The sequence below is a fragment of the Microcaecilia unicolor genome, chromosome 4 (genome assembly GCF_901765095.1).
Source record: "Microcaecilia unicolor chromosome 4, aMicUni1.1, whole genome shotgun sequence".
NCBI lineage: Eukaryota > Metazoa > Chordata > Amphibia > Gymnophiona > Siphonopidae > Microcaecilia > Microcaecilia unicolor.
The window spans coordinates 62,673,451-62,689,126 of record NC_044034.1 but is presented as its reverse complement, the minus strand read 5'-3'; the positions used below and the strand labels follow the sequence as shown (position 1 = coordinate 62,689,126).

The following is a 15,676-nucleotide window of genomic DNA, read 5'->3' as shown; positions in this document are numbered from 1 at the left end:
AATTCTTTCCTGTCCAAGAGTGTAGTCCTTTACTCAAATTTATAGGTTTTGTTTAGTTTGTAAACCACCCAGGACTGCAAAAGTTAGCTTGGGCAGTATAGCAAATCTTAATAAACTATAAACTTCCTGTGGCCAACCATGGGATCTTTCCTCTGCCACATGTCAATCCTGTTGCATCATATAGGTGGGATGTGGCAAAAAGAAGGAGAAAGGGAAATGGGACTTGATATACCACCTTTGTAGTATTTTGCAACTACAGTCAAAGTTTCCATATATACAGGTACTTATTTTGTTTGTAGCTGGGGCAATGGAGGGTTAAGTCACAAGGAGCTGAAGTGGGAATCAAACCCAGTTCCCCAGGATCAAAGTCTGCTGCACTAACCACTAGGCTACTCCTCCAGCAGCACTCTAGTGCATCAACTGAGCACCACCAATGAAGGCAAGTTCACTGGATTTTGGGGAGTAGAGTGTAAAGAATAAAATTAATTTTTAATGCTGGTGGGACTTGGGAGCAGGGCTGCAGTGGGTGCTGGCATTGCCAGGTGTGGTGGGCTAGAGGCAAAGAGGAGGAGGGAGAATCATGGCTGAAGTGGACTAAACTTAGTGGACAGACTGGGGAGGGGGGCAGTGAGAGGGGAAGAACAATGGATTCACAGAGGAAGGATGGGATAACAGACCATGGGGAGAGGGGTGCAAGCGAGATGTACAGAGAAAGAATCCTTGCCTTTGAGAGCAAGAAGAGGGGCAAGGACACAAGAGATGATGGGCAGGAAGGGAACGTAGGGACAGAAGGCGTAAAGCTGGGTGAAATAAAAAAAAACATACATGAGTAGTTCTGGAATTGGGAAATGGGGAGAGGGTGACAATGCTAGAAATGGGTGAGCTAGGCCACACAAGCAATACTGGAACTGGAAAAGGGTGAGATAGGGATACTACCCATAGCATAACAGCATCAGCCTACGCTTCTGATACTGATCCTTTTATTCACAAGAATAATCATGATAAAAAAACCTTTCATCGAAATGCAGCCCACGCTAAAATATCACATTTTTAATTACAAGAGCTAAGACTGGCATCAACTAGCCTAAGGTAGCATTGCTACAGCCTGCATATTTTGCTTTCCAGGACTACATGTTGGGACACAGAAACACATACCCACGGATTTGATATAGGTCGACCAAAGTTGAGCACACAAATTTGGGCACCGATTGCAGATCTATAAAATATACACCTAAATTTAATAGTGTGCAGTGGCAATGGGGCATAGCTATAGAAGGGGTGTGGGCAGATCAAGTGGCATTCCCTGAAGTTAGACATGATTGTTATAGAATTTTGCACACCTGCCATAAATTAGGTGCCTGCATTTATATCAGCTTTTGGCAGGTGTAAATGCTGGTGCCCAAAGTTAGGGATGAAGGACTAGATTCTATATATGGTGCTGAAAAAAAATACACCTAGGTGTATTCTATAAACTACACCTACAGTTAGGCGCGGTTTATAGAATACACCTAGGGCCTGTCTACACGACTATATCTAGTCGTGGGAATTTATGCCAAGTAACACGGTGTAAATGTCAGTGACTAAGGCGCAGACTGGGTGTATTCTATAACAGCACGTATAATTTTTAGGAACACCCATGATCCGCCCATGGTCACACCCCCTTTTTGACAGCATGCATTAGAATTTATGCGCATCACTTTATAGAATACACTTATCAAGTTGTGTGAGGAAGGAAAATAGTTGCAGAGGTTACTAAGGGCAATCTGATTACTTGACTTAGTTTGAAAGAGTCTGTTTGAAGTTTGATTCAAAACTATATAAACAGGAAAGGTCCCACTTAGCTTTCTTTCTGAGAAGTTCTAAGAGAAGAGGACATTTCTCTGGTAAGTAAGTGAATATTATTTTGCCTTGTGCTTTGGAAACAAAGATTGGGGTTTAAAGGAGGAATTGTAGGTTAGTGATAGGCAGAATAAAAATATAAAAAAAAAAGCAAACTGTATCAACTAATCTCCATACTCTTCCCCCCCCCTCCCTAGTTTTAAAACCTGAAAAATTTGTACCACAGCATTAACAGCCCCTAGCAGGCACTGTAGGACCTAGATTTTATTTACCTCTGATTTATCCAATTTTGTAAATAATTTCTACAGCTATTTTATACCATTCTGAAGACTCTCCTTTTTTTATGATTTTGTATTTAAGGCAATAGGAGACCTGTTCATCCTTCTCGTCTTCATTTCCACCTTGTGTAAAATATCAGACAGTGGCAGCATCTGCACACTTACCCCCGTTTACAAAGCCGCACTAGTGGTTGCCGGTGCGCTAATGTCGACACAGCCCATTCCAGGGGCGTAGCCAGACAACAGATTTTGTGTGGGCCTAGGCAAGAATTGGTTGGGCACCAAGTGTTCTCCTCCCCCCCCCCCCCCCCCCCCCCCCCCCAAAAAAAAAAAAAAATGATCTCAGCTGGTGGGAAAACGCTTCTTTCTACCTTGGCAGCAGGCATGCTCTGAAAACTGAGCATGCGCAGGTGCCGGTGTCACGGAGAGTAGCGTTTTTGTTACCATCAGGGGAAAATCTTCAGCTGGTGGAGCTTGGGATTTCCACCAGTTAGCACTAAACATGTGCTACTGTTGGGTGGGCCTGAGCCATAAATGGGTGGGCCCTGGCCCACCCAAGCCCACCTGTGGCTACGCCACTGGCCCATTCACTTTGAATGGGCTATGTCAGCATTGCTGCGTGGCTTTATAAACGAGGGGGGGGTTAGTGTAGTGGTTCCCAAACCTGGTCCTAGAGGCACCCCAGCCACTCAGGTTTTCTGGATATCCACAATGAATAGGGGTCCCAAAAAGCTTTAACAATGAGGCATGTACTGCCTCCTTGGTATGCAAATCTCTCTCATGAATATTCATTGTGGATATCTAGAAAACCTGACTGGTTGGGGTGCCTCCAGGACCAGGTTTGGGAACCACTGTGCATATACTTCCTGGATCTTTCACCATTATTACAGACTTCTTAATTAAACCAATGGGTGAGGGGCGCCAGCACTCAGTGTTGACACTCTGCTTGCCTGCCTGCTAGGCAAGAAGGGACAAGCATTGAAAACATATGTAATAAGACTGTCAGTGAAAGATATGCATAGCAATTCCTGGGCCAGAGCAGCAAATTAGCAACAAAATTGATACATTACTAGCTCCCAGAAAAGCCTAGGGGGCCCTGTTTACTAAGGTTTGCTAGCATTTTTTGCGAGCGCCAACACTAGAGACACCCATAGGTATATATGGGTGTCGCTAGAATTAGCACGCACTCATTTTTAGCGTGCACTAAAAATGCTAGCGTGCCTACAATGTGGCTTAGTAATCAGGGCTCTATATGTTGTATCCTTGCTCAAAGCTCACCTCTTCAATGTTGCCGTCAGCACCTAACCTTTATACCTATTCAGGAAATCTAGACTGCCCCTATTTGACTGACTGTACATTTGTCCTTTAGATTGTAAGCTCCTTGAGCAGGGACTGTCCTATGTTAAGCTGTACAGCGCTGCGTAACCCTGGTGGCGCTTTAGAAATGTTAAGTAGTAGTAGTATCTAAGTGATATTTGCTATTTGTGACTATCTCTGGGTAAAGGTGATTAAAAATGTTGAGAATGGTCGATTTTATTTTCTATGTCAGGCACATAAGAAGTTGGCACAAGTTACATGCTTGAACTTTTGTAATTTTTTTATTTTTTTCACATAAAAGGATGAGTTTTGGACTGCTGTATTACAAATTGTTTGCTCTAATAGTGAAGTGGTGTGGTAGCCATGTTACTCCACTTTTAAAGGTAATAAATACAAAATAAAAGAAAATAAGATCTTTTTTTATTGCACTAACTTCATACATTTTTTGATTAGCTTTTGAAAGCAATACCTTCTTCAAAACAGAAACAAACAGATGATGACATATCAGAATATATATGTGAAACAAAAGCATTCCAATGATGGACTCATGGGAAAAGGAGTCGGGGGGGGGGGGGGGGGGGAGAAGAGACACTGGGAAAGATGGATAGGTGATCAGAGTGACAAAGAAGTATAATTTTATGGTTTATGATGTGATAGGAAACCCAGATCTTTAAGTCTTGTCTGGTGGGAGTCAAAATAGTTCACAATTTTAAATTCAAAAAGGTTTTATATTCCTGGATGGTTTTGAATACAAACAAGAGGGGCACAGACCTAGGTCAATACATAATATAGGAAACTGACTCAGGAATTCACACAGGATTATACAAAACAGTTGAAAAATCTTAGCAAAATACTTCGATAGCAAGTACAGCCACATCTAAAGAAACTTATACGAAACCACCCCTTCTGTGGGGACAGTTAGCATCTCCAACTATAGATTATTTATTTGGCTCTGTATCATTTAACAAGATTTCCCATAATGATATTCCTGTATCTAGATTGTTGTGTAGGTTAACTTCATCCTCTTGTCTGTTGGCCAGTTGCCTTGCTTATTTGATGTCCAATCCTCCTTCCTTTCTGTCATTTTGTGGCTTACATTGTTTGACAAATAGTCTTTTTTTCACACTAAGCAACTATCCTTCTAATTTAGGTAATAACATTTTAACACAGCTCTTAAAAAAAAAAAAAAGACTGGCCTAGATATTACCTTCAAGTTTTCATCCAGTTGCCAGTATTCAGGTACTCTGGGTATTTCTCTGTCCCTGGAGTGCTCACAATCTAATTTTGTACCTGAGGCAATGGAGGGTTAAGTGACTTGCCCAAGATCACAAGGAGCAGCACTGAGATTTGAACTGGCCAGCTCTGGATGTCAAGACTGGTGTCATGGCTACTCCTCCACTCCTGTTAATGTGTACATGATTACTTTTGGTGAGTGAATAAAGGTAAGACCAAATTGTTACGTCTAAGCAACCCTAACAGACTGATTACTCAGACTCTGACTCTGTCTACTGGTCCGTCCCTACAGATACACAAATCTACTACAGTTCTTCAGATTAATTAACTTATTAAAGCAATATTCTTAAAATTGTGACAGCTTCATACCATCAGATCTTAATTTTTAGAACATTACTCTGTATTAGTACAGGCTTCGATTGTTTCACACTTAGGGCCCTGTTTACTAAGCCACGCTGTAGTTGCTAAAAATTAGCGCATTATAATACTAGAGACACCTATTTATTCCAATGGGTGTCTAGTATTAGTGCATGCTAAAAATGTTAGCATACCTTAGTGAACTGGGACCTTAGACTATTACAATGGTCTAAATTCTGATATTTCTACCAAGCTGGTGATCAGACACTGCAAAATGTTTCAGTATGTATGATTTTTAAGTATCATAAAACTGTTGGCATCCAGTATAACAAGTTATGCAATCAAATTACAGGTAAATTAGAAGATATCAAGAGCTACTGTAATCAAACATTTTGTAAAATATTTCCTATCAAAGGTTCTACAAATAAAAACTATTCTATCAAACTGATTTTTAAGATTAAAAATATAAAAATTATATTTTAACAATTTGTGACCCATTAAGCAAAAAGGTACCAAAAGTAAGATTAGAAATAACAGAGATAAAGGCTATAAAAGTTTGGAGGGGTGGAATGGGACTGTGCAATTTTTGTTTCACAACTTTGATGTCTTGTATGTTTTACAGCCATACCAGAGGCTAACATTTTGCAGGATTATGTAGCTGAGATCTCTTTATCCTGTGATATAAATAAGTCTCATACCTCACTTTTGGTACCTTTTTAATCAGCGGGTCATATCTATTTATGTATGTGTATGTTAAGTATATGTTTTCTAATAATACACATAAAATAATGTAGTCATTTATATTTTCAAAGCCTTATCCTCCACAGCTTATTACAACACTTTTTGCATTGTAAAGCAGAAAAATAGTTATTTAAAGGCTATTTTGATAATTAGTTGTCTTGCTTTCCTGATTTAACACAATGCTCGGTACTATAAATTGCAGATATGTTATGACAATTTAAAAAAAAAAATATATGCTTATTTCATTTTGTAATTATTGTGCCTATTAAATAAATTGAATGTTTCATGCAATATTAAACACCGAAGAGTACTATAGTACTATCAGAACTTAATTGCCTTCAGAAGGGGTGAGTTGGCCCCGAATGGGTCAATACGCAGCAGCTGCCGAGTGAATGAGTCCCAGTTCGTTCCCAATTCAAGCCGACTGCAGATGGCTGGATATTGTCTATCTATCTTTCTTGCCCATGCCACAGCTTTTTGTACATTCCAACGGACAGCGCTGTATATAAGAAACAACATTGGTTAGCTGGGTATATAACCATATAAAGTAAAGTAAAATACTTGTTACATGCAGGGCTTAATTTGGTTATGTGAGTTTAGGTGGAAGATAAATTGTGCAACAGAACTTTGAATAGCTTGAAGGAGAGAGAGATGGTTTAGTGGTAAACTTGGGAAGAGCAGGTTGCAGTCTAGATGGAATATGATGAGAGTGTGGTTAAAGTTTTTTGTAGTATGCTCAGAAAGGAAGGGACAAATTTCTCTGTCCCTTATTCTTTCACCTCACACCCATCTGTTTCTGCTCCCCTGTTCTCTCTTCCTAATCCACACAATACATCCATCTCTCTCTTCATCTTATAGCTACCTCTTTCTACCTACCCCCCTCCCCCACAAAGCCCTCCCCAGTTGTTTCTCCACAATTAGCCTCTTTACCCACTAGTTCTCTCTTACTAACTCCCCGCTTGTTCTCTATCCATTCCTTGGTGACATATACTCCCAGTTTGCTCTGTATCCCTCCTGCCCCTATGTGGCATACACCCCCAGCTTGCTCTCTATCCACTATTCTTGACACATCCCCAGCTTGCTCTCTATCCCTTTATCCACCATTCCTGACATCCCCAGTTTGCTCTCTATCAACCCTACCCCCCAATGGCAGATATCCCCAGCTTGTTTTCCATCTGCTCCTGCAGCCCATATTCCCATTTGTTCTCTATCCCCATGGCACACATCCTCAGCATATCAGCTTACTCTCTATCCCCTACCCCCCCCCCCCCCCCCCCCCAAGCACATGCCCACAACTTGTTCTCTTCCCTCCCCTCAATAGCACACATCTCCATATCCCCATGTGCTAATCACATGGCAAAAGAAGAGCGTCTGCACATTGGGCCACATCCTTCTCCTCTGCCACCTGGAGTACATCTGCTGATTTAAACTGCATAGATGTACATAGATATACAGTGTCCTGTACAATTCAAATCAGCTGTCAGGCCCAGGATCGTACAGGAGGATAATTTGGCCTGACATGCAGCCACTCTCCTGCTGTGATGGGGGGGAGGGGGAAATACATGCTGTCGCTTCTGCCTCCTGCTCCTCATTAAGAAAAGGTCGAAATACTGCATTGCATGGTTATATGTGTTTATACACACACACACACAATGGAAATAAACTTATAATAACAAGTCGCAGAAAACATTTTGAAAAATGTACCTGATATAGACAGCTATATCCACAAGTAGTGGATTATATACCAGGTATGTTGGGTTGTTATTGGTCTGGATTGTGGCAAGGGATATGCTGTGGAGGATTGTCTAAGTAGGTTTAAAAATGGCCTTCATTTCAACTTCAAGAACTGCATTATAAATTCCTCATGCGCACGTATATATATCCGTCCAGAGCAAAGAACATGGGTCTCCCTTCTGATGGAACCTGTCAGAAATGTCAGGCTGAGGATGCTTTGCACAAACATTATCCCCCCTGTTTATTAAGCTGCGCTACCAGCTGCCGCACAGCAATGCCGACGCAGCCCATTCAAAGTGAATGGGCTGTGTCGGCAGTAATGCATGGCAGCCACTAGCGTGGCTTAGTAAACGGGGGGGTATATTTGAGGTGGTCCTAGAGTCCATCCAGAAGCGTAGCCAGGTTGCGACACCGAGGGGACCAAAGCTTTTCTTTTGGATGATACATCCACAATTGTGAAGGGTACACAAGTTTCCAGTTTTATTTCTTTGTAAGGCAACCTTGATCGTCAAGTGCTGCATATTGCTTCAATGGATTCGCTCTGACCCGCCCACCCTTACTCAATGTCAAATTCAGATCACAAACTCCTTAATATGGAGCGCAGGTCAGTCAATCTCAAAGGTTAAAAAGCTAAGAAGCACTTTTTGCGCATTTGGATGCCTTACATACATCGAGTGCCCATGTGCGGTTTGTTTTCTTTAATAATTCGGAATTAAGACTGAAAGATGCCACTATTATGGCTGTATTAGTTTTTCTTGACTTTGGACTTAACTTTGATAGAGACTATACAATGATATGGAACACACTGCAGGGGTGGGAATCCAAGGGTGGGGGTGGGGCAGCATAGCCCGGTTCAGCCAGGTTGATGGCGCAGGGGGAGAGAGAGCGGACTTCGGCCGGTGCCGGCGCACATTTTCAGTGCTGCACAACAAAAAAAATAGGCGCTGGCAGAACTCCGTTTGGGGGAAAGGCAGCTCCCCTGGCACCCCACCTAGCTACGCCACTGGAGTGGGGTCTAGGGATCTACGTTAATTACTATTGTACTTTCGCAAGTTGTGCTTATTACCTGTTATGTTATATACCAATAAAGATAATGGCAAACATCTGATACATAATATAATAGTCAACAAGTTGTAGGTATTTAAGACAACATATGTGTGTATGTGCTTTTAGAAAATAGCCTCCTAGAGTCCTCCAGAGGAACACACAAATGCTTCTGTTAAACCTGCGTGGAAACCATTACTGCACACTGCATTAAAATGCATAGTAATGTGGTCATTAACAAAAAAAAAAAAAGTTTGACGTATGTTGTGCATGGGAAACTTTTTTCCAGGCCTGGGGCAGTGTAGAAAGGTTTGTTGAGAGGAGTGGGCGTCTATCAGCACCCCCTCTCTCACTCTAATCCCAACACTCCCGGATTGCTTTCTGCAGTGAGAATCCCCAACCTGAACTCTCCCTTCCTTTAATATTAAAAAAACAAGTTGCCCTGGTAGTCTAGTAGCCTCCTCCCAATCTAACTCCCACTTCCAAAACATTATATGGCAAATTGACTGCATCCAGTGCATCAAGCCACCATTTTGAAGATGGCAATGCCGTAGATAGGAGCAAATGGGTTTTGCTCCTGCCTCACTTAATGCACGAGGTCTGGGGAGGGTCCCAGGCAAGGGGTCATGGGGTGGGGTATCACACTAGATTACCAGGGAATTTTTTGGAAGTGTGGTGGAGAGAGAGGAGGGCCATTCTACCGGGAGGGGAGATGCTACTAGACACTAGGGATACGTTTTTGGAGGAGGAGGGAAAAGGTTGGGTTGAGGTGAATGTTTATTAGTACATCAAGTGGGGAGGGGGGCATGGGGCCAACGTGAAATGACGCAGCATGCTTGTGTTTTTATTTTAAAATGTCACCCATCCTGTCAGTGCATGAACCGATCACTGCTCAGGACCCCCCCCCCCCCCCCCCCCGACAGGAAAGTTGACATTTAGCAATCAGGTGTCTATTACTACCATAATTTGCATGCTCATTAATTTATAGCATGCTGCAGTATTTATGAAGCACTAATTTCATGGTAGAGTGCAGGCTCAACCATGAGGCTGGCTTTCTGCATAGAAACATAAAAATGAAGGTAGATAAAGGCTAAATGGCCCATCCAGTCTGCCCATCCACAGCATCCACCATCGCCTCCTCTTCCTAAGGGGTCCTTTCACTAAGGTGCGCTGCGCTAATGTAGGTGTGTGTTTTGGGTGTACACAGATCCATTTTTCAGCGTGCCTGTAAAAAAGGCCTTTTTAAAATTTTTGCCCAAAACGGACGTGCGACAAAATAAAAATTGGCGTGCGTCCATCTTGAGTCTGAGACCTTACCGCCACCCACTGACTTAGCGGTAAGATCTCATGCGTTAACCGTGCGGTAATCATCTACGTGTGTAGAATGATGATTACCGCTCAGTGTCTACTGCGCACCAGAAAATAAAAATTATTTTCTGGTGCGCATAGTGGACACAAGTCAAAAATAAAATCACCACAAGGGCCACGCAGTAGCCGGGAGGTAACTCCAAACAGACACGCAGTGGACGCATGTAGGCGCCTAAGTAGCTTAATAAAAGCACCCCTAAGTGACACCACGTGCCTGTCCCATGCTTTCTTTCTAATTCAAAAATAGAGAAGTACACAAATTGCAACAATTAGCAATCAAACGCGCCATTTGGAATGAAAGTCATACCAGCACTCTTTGGTATAATACAGTAGGAAACCTAGGCACTGCAAAGGTATCTCCTTCCATTGCAGTGACAAAGTAGGGGAAATGTTCAAGCAGAAGGTTCATGATACTAGATCTTGAGGGTGACCGAAACTGGGGTTCTTGGTTTCAACCAAAACTGAATCAGCAGCTGAAATTTGCCACTGGGTTTCAGCTGAAAGCAAAGACAAAACCGAAAACAGCACTGCCACCCCCAGCAGAATGCAGCTCCTCCCGACCACAACCCCTCCGTCTTCCCACCATCTGAAGACTCCCCCGGTCTACCTTTAAGTGCTTTGGTGGTCTAGTGCAGTGTTTCCCAAGTCCAGTCATAGAGTACCCCTTGCCGGTTAGGTTTTCAGGATATCCACAATGAATATGAATGAACTTGATTTGCATACACTGACTCCATTATAGGCAAATCTGTTTCATGCATAATCATTGTAGATATCCTGAAACCTAACTGGCAAGGAGTACTCCAGGACAGGACTTAGGAAACACTGGTCTAGTGGCCACTTCTGGGCAAGAGGAATCCACAGTAGCTCTTGCCCCTGCTAGTTCCTCAGCCACAATGATTGCTGCAGGAGGTCCCAGCAGCCATTTTAAGATCTGAACCAGCATAAGCAGGAACAATCTTCAGTCGCTCCTGTCTATGCTAGTTCCAATCTCAGAATGACTGCTGGGACCAAGTCCCAGCAGCCATTTTGGCTGAGAAACTGGCAGGGGCAAGAGTAACTGAGGATCACAATTACCCAGAAAAGGCCACTAGACTACTAGGGCATTTAAAGGGAGGGCCCTTGGGTGGGGTCAAGCAGCCCGGTGGAGGGGGAAAGAAGAAGCGTTTCAGTTTCAGCTGAAAATGCGCTTGACTGTTTGGCCAAAACCCAAACCCAGACTTCAGGCCAATTTTGATCAGTTGGCCTGCCTCTGACTGGATTCCCCTGCTCTAGTTCCAGTTTTGCTGGAAGCACAAAAAAGTAGGAGGAAACTGGGAAACTGCTATACTTCTCTACCCCCTGACAAAATATTTATACAAACCCCCCCCCCCCCCAAAAAAAAAAAAAAAAATCTCGGATAACACATGGCTCTATTCCCAGACCCTATAGGATTCACTATGATAGCTTAAGCAACTGCCATGACGGCAAATGTAAGCCACATTGAGCCTGCAAATTGGTGGGAAAATGTGGGATACAAATGCTACAAATAAATTATCATACCTTTAATGCTAACATTTGTTTATTTCTATTATTTTTCATGACAATTTTAAAACAGGAACAGAAAAAAAAACTCATACATTCTGACTGCATAGAATTTTATTCTATTTTATGAACAAACCTCTCAGTGGATGAGTCATCCAGTTTCATTAGAGACTTGAAGGTGATCAGTTGTAGCACTTGTGTGAACCTCAAGAGCTGCAGCACAAGAAGGGTGGCAATCAACTGCAGTACCTCTTCTTTTCCTCTAGGGCCTAGAAAAGAACATGCCACTTTCCTGGTCAACTGTAAAATCTCTTACGATTCGCACTTGTGATTGTAAATCCGGAGAAGTAAAATATGGATATCAATGAAGCTCACTGAATGGCATTCAGGTTCAGCATTAGTTGCATAGCACAGAGATTTATGTGTCTATTAACCTGTGCTGTTGTCAGCTTGTAAAAAGCTAAAACACATTAAAATTATCTTCTTTTATATAAATTAATACTTATTTAAAGAATTATCCTCAGATTTAAATATTAAACATCTGTCCTGTGGCAGTAAGGTTATACACTAGCAATTATGTGTAAGGACTGGACAATTGTATATGGGTATGTGCAAAGCAATCACCCTATCCTGTATCATGTGGATGTATTTTCTTGTTCATTCAATGAAAATGTTTGGAGTTAAAAAAAAAGAATGGACAAAGTACAATCTGTTCAACTTATAGCTCTGTAGTGGCTAATGGGGCCACACGGATCTTTTTCCTGCTAAGTCAGTCCATTGATCACGCAAAGAAATTCTGATCTTACGGTATTGTTCAAGGTGTTGTCCTAATGTGAAGGTCAAGTTTGTGCTGAAAAAACATCTTTTACCCTTGTGAAACAGACATGATTTTTACCTAGTGAATGGATGCCCTTCTGAGCAAGGATGACATTGCATAGGTAATTAACATCCACTTTCAACAAATCCCCAAGGTCTGGATTAAGATTCCAAAAACCAGTCTATGAAACAAAAACAAAACAATTACAGATGTGCTGATTCTTAAGAGGTTGCAGGTGAATAATACTTATTAAAAATTCAGATATCAGTATTCAGAAGAACAGCTGCCATTTAACTTTAAACATACAACTAGGATATATGCATTTTCAGTGGTACTATCTGTATAAGTATGGCTTTGAAAATTCACATTTAAAGTTAAACCTACTATTTTACCCATTGACATGTTTCTCGATAAAAATCTTAAAAAAAACAAAAAACACTAAAAACCTAAAAAACAAAAGTATATCTCTTCATAACAATCCATTATGTAAAAAAATTTAATTATATACAAGATACTTGGTTTTCCATAATTATCTGCCCCATGGTGGCTAGTGGCCACAAAATAAAGAGTGTGAGAGGTGTTGAAACTTGCCATTACCACCCTTCCCTATCCTTTCCTTCTGCCATGTCCTTATCCCACCTTGCTCACTCTTGCTATGGCAGCACTAGCTAACTATAGGGACCTTTTAGTAAGTTGCATTAGGCACTAATATGCGTCTAACGCAACAAAAATGGCCCAACACAATACATGTTGAAGCATTCTAGGTTAGTTTTGCCATCTGCGTGTGCTAAGTCCACGACATTTATTTTTTTGTATTTTTTTGGGGAGGGGAATGTCAGGGGCGGAGAATGGGCATGGATGGCGCTAATCAGCTTATCATATGCCATGAGTTTTTCTTATTGGGCAGACTGGATGGATCATACAGGTCTTTACCTGCCATCATCATCTACTGTACGTTACATGGGCTAGGAGGAGACCCTAGAGGACACATGTAGAGAGTAACTGTGTTGTGTAAGACCACATGGATCAGTAAGGGGAGGGGTCTTGGATCAGTAAGGGGGTGTCTTGAATCAGTCATATAACCAAAAGAGGAAATGATGCAATGAATATAAGTAATTTGTGATGTTGTGATGTTTGTTTTATTGAAATCGTGTATGCTATTTTGTAATCCGTTTAGGATTGTAAATAATTGCGGAATATAAAATTTTAAATAAATAAATAAAAATAAACACGTGTTATCATGGGACACTTAGTAGTGAGATGAAAAGGATGCAAATGCATGCAAAACATCTCATTAATATGTAATTTGAATAGCATGGTTTCCAGTGCTGTAGGCAGATTGACATCTAGTGGTAACACCAAAAGAGTACTGCTAGGGGTTCCCAATGCCATTTTAAACCTGGTACTGGCTAGGGAAGGAGCAACTAAGTATTGCTCCTGCCCTGACACCACTAGACTCCAATGATTTGTAAAGGTAGGCCTGGGAGTGTTCTTCAGGGAGGAAGCAATGTGAGTGGGGGGATATCAGGGGTAGGGGACAAAACTAATGATTGGCCCTTTTAAAATGTGATCCAGAAGAAGAATTGGACTGTGGGTTAACAGCCTGATGCTCCTGGGCAGTATGAATAACGCTACTTGCAAGGTTGATTGTAAATAGTGCACCATGGGAGTCGCTATCTTTTGGTACTAATCTCCCATGGTGAATTAAGGTATGGTATGATTTTAACTTTTTGGGCAAAGTTTAACAGCTGACAAATCACCACACGTGGTCTAGTAGCTTCAGGCCTCAGCGGCCCTATGCGGTGTGCCCGTTCAATGATTAAGGGTCCCATTTCCTGGGGAAGATTAAGTTCTTTGGCCAGCCAAGTCTCTAAAAAAGCCCAAGTTCTCGGTCCACCAGGTCCTCCGGAAGGCCAACAAATCTGAGGTTGTTACGTCGTGACCTGTTTTCAAGGTCTTCTATCTTCTCCGCTTGTGCTTCAACAAGTTTCTGCAGCTTAGAGTAATTTTTTTCAACTGCCGTCACCTGGTCCTCAAGTTTCCCAGTCCGTTGCTGGTAAGCTGTAAGGTCGTGTCTCAGCTGTATCATATTGGTCTGCAATCCCTCCAGCTTTGTGTCCAGCCCTTGTAGTTTCTGATCCAAGATCGTTTTCATAGCCACTGTGATCTCACCCACGATTTCGGCTGCCCATGCCGATCCAACCGCGGAGGCCGACGGGCTGGCTGGCGCCGCCATCTTTTCTTCCAGCGCCTTACTTTTTTCTTTGTCTTTGCGCAAGTTTTTTGCTGCCATAAGCCGCTTCTCGACTTGATTTCTTTCACCGCAGAGCAGAGAGTTGTTATCTCGGTCCAATGCGTTCTGCAACCGCCGATTTTGGGGTTTAAAAGAATGGAATTTGCCGGAGGTACACGGAGCAGAGCTTTCAGCGACTGCTCCTGTACATAGTGTCATGTGACTCCTCGAATTAAGGTATGGTAAAAGCCCAATTTTTACTGCACCTTAATAGCTACCCCCCTAAATTACTACTACTACCACTACCACCAGTACCAATTACCATTTCTATAGTGCCACTGGACATGTAGGCATACACATAAGTGATTGTAAGCCATATTGAGAAGGGACTATCTCAGTGTTTCCCAAACCTAGTCCTGGGGGCACCCCAGCCAGTCAGGTTTGAAAGATACCCACAGTGAATACTCATGAGAGATATGAATGTACTGCCTCTATTGCATGCAAATGTCTCTCATGAATATTCATTGTGGGTATCTTTCAAACCTGACTGGCTGGGGTGCCCCCAGGACTAGGTTTGGGAACCACTGGACTATCTATTCAAGATGGATAAACAGGACAAATAAGAGAATTAGGGAGTTCTGACAATTATTTAATTTATTTAAAATGCTTATATCCCATTTACCCATTTGCAGTATACAGCACTATAAAAACATTAAAATACAACAAACTAAAAATTATGTCTAATCTAAAACATGAAAATGTATATCCTCCCTCTCCCATCAACTTCCAGTGGCGTAGCCAGAAGTCAATTTTTGGGTGGGCCAACAGGTTGGATGGGTGGGCACTAGACAGTGGTGTGTTGGTAAATGTTTAACAACAGGCTCTCTCCCCGGTCCACCTCTGCACCCCCCCCCCCCCCCCCCCCCCCGTGTCCACCTGTGCACCTCCCCTCAAAATTGCAGGGCTGGCTATAGCCGGGGAGAGAGCCTGGGGGGGGGGGGGGGCGGCAATGCATTACTCTCTCCAGGAAAAAAAAATTAAATGATCCCAGGTTCCAATTTAATTCATGTTTAATGTGGGATAAAATGCCAAAAATAAGTAAATAAATATAAACTTTTAATGTTGTGCACCTGATTCTCAAAGTGGACATATTCCAAACACTATAACGAAAATAAAATGATTTTTTTCTACCTT

At 42.2% G+C, this 15,676-nt stretch overlaps 1 protein-coding gene across 1 annotated transcript in view; it reads right to left on the bottom strand.

The window, feature by feature from the left end:
- Positions 1-5,409: 5,409 nt before the first annotated feature.
- Positions 5,410-15,676, bottom strand: part of LOC115469598 (protein mono-ADP-ribosyltransferase PARP4-like) — a 242,756-nt gene continuing 232,489 nt past the window's right edge. Inside the window, exons 42-44 of the mRNA XM_030202392.1 lie at positions 12,328-12,430; positions 11,569-11,701; positions 5,410-6,264 (exon numbers count right to left, since the gene is read on the bottom strand). Of these exons, the coding sequence (XP_030058252.1) occupies positions 6,087-6,264; positions 11,569-11,701; positions 12,328-12,430 (414 nt within the window). The 3' untranslated portion in view covers positions 5,410-6,086. The remainder of the gene's footprint in view (positions 6,265-11,568; positions 11,702-12,327; positions 12,431-15,676) is intronic.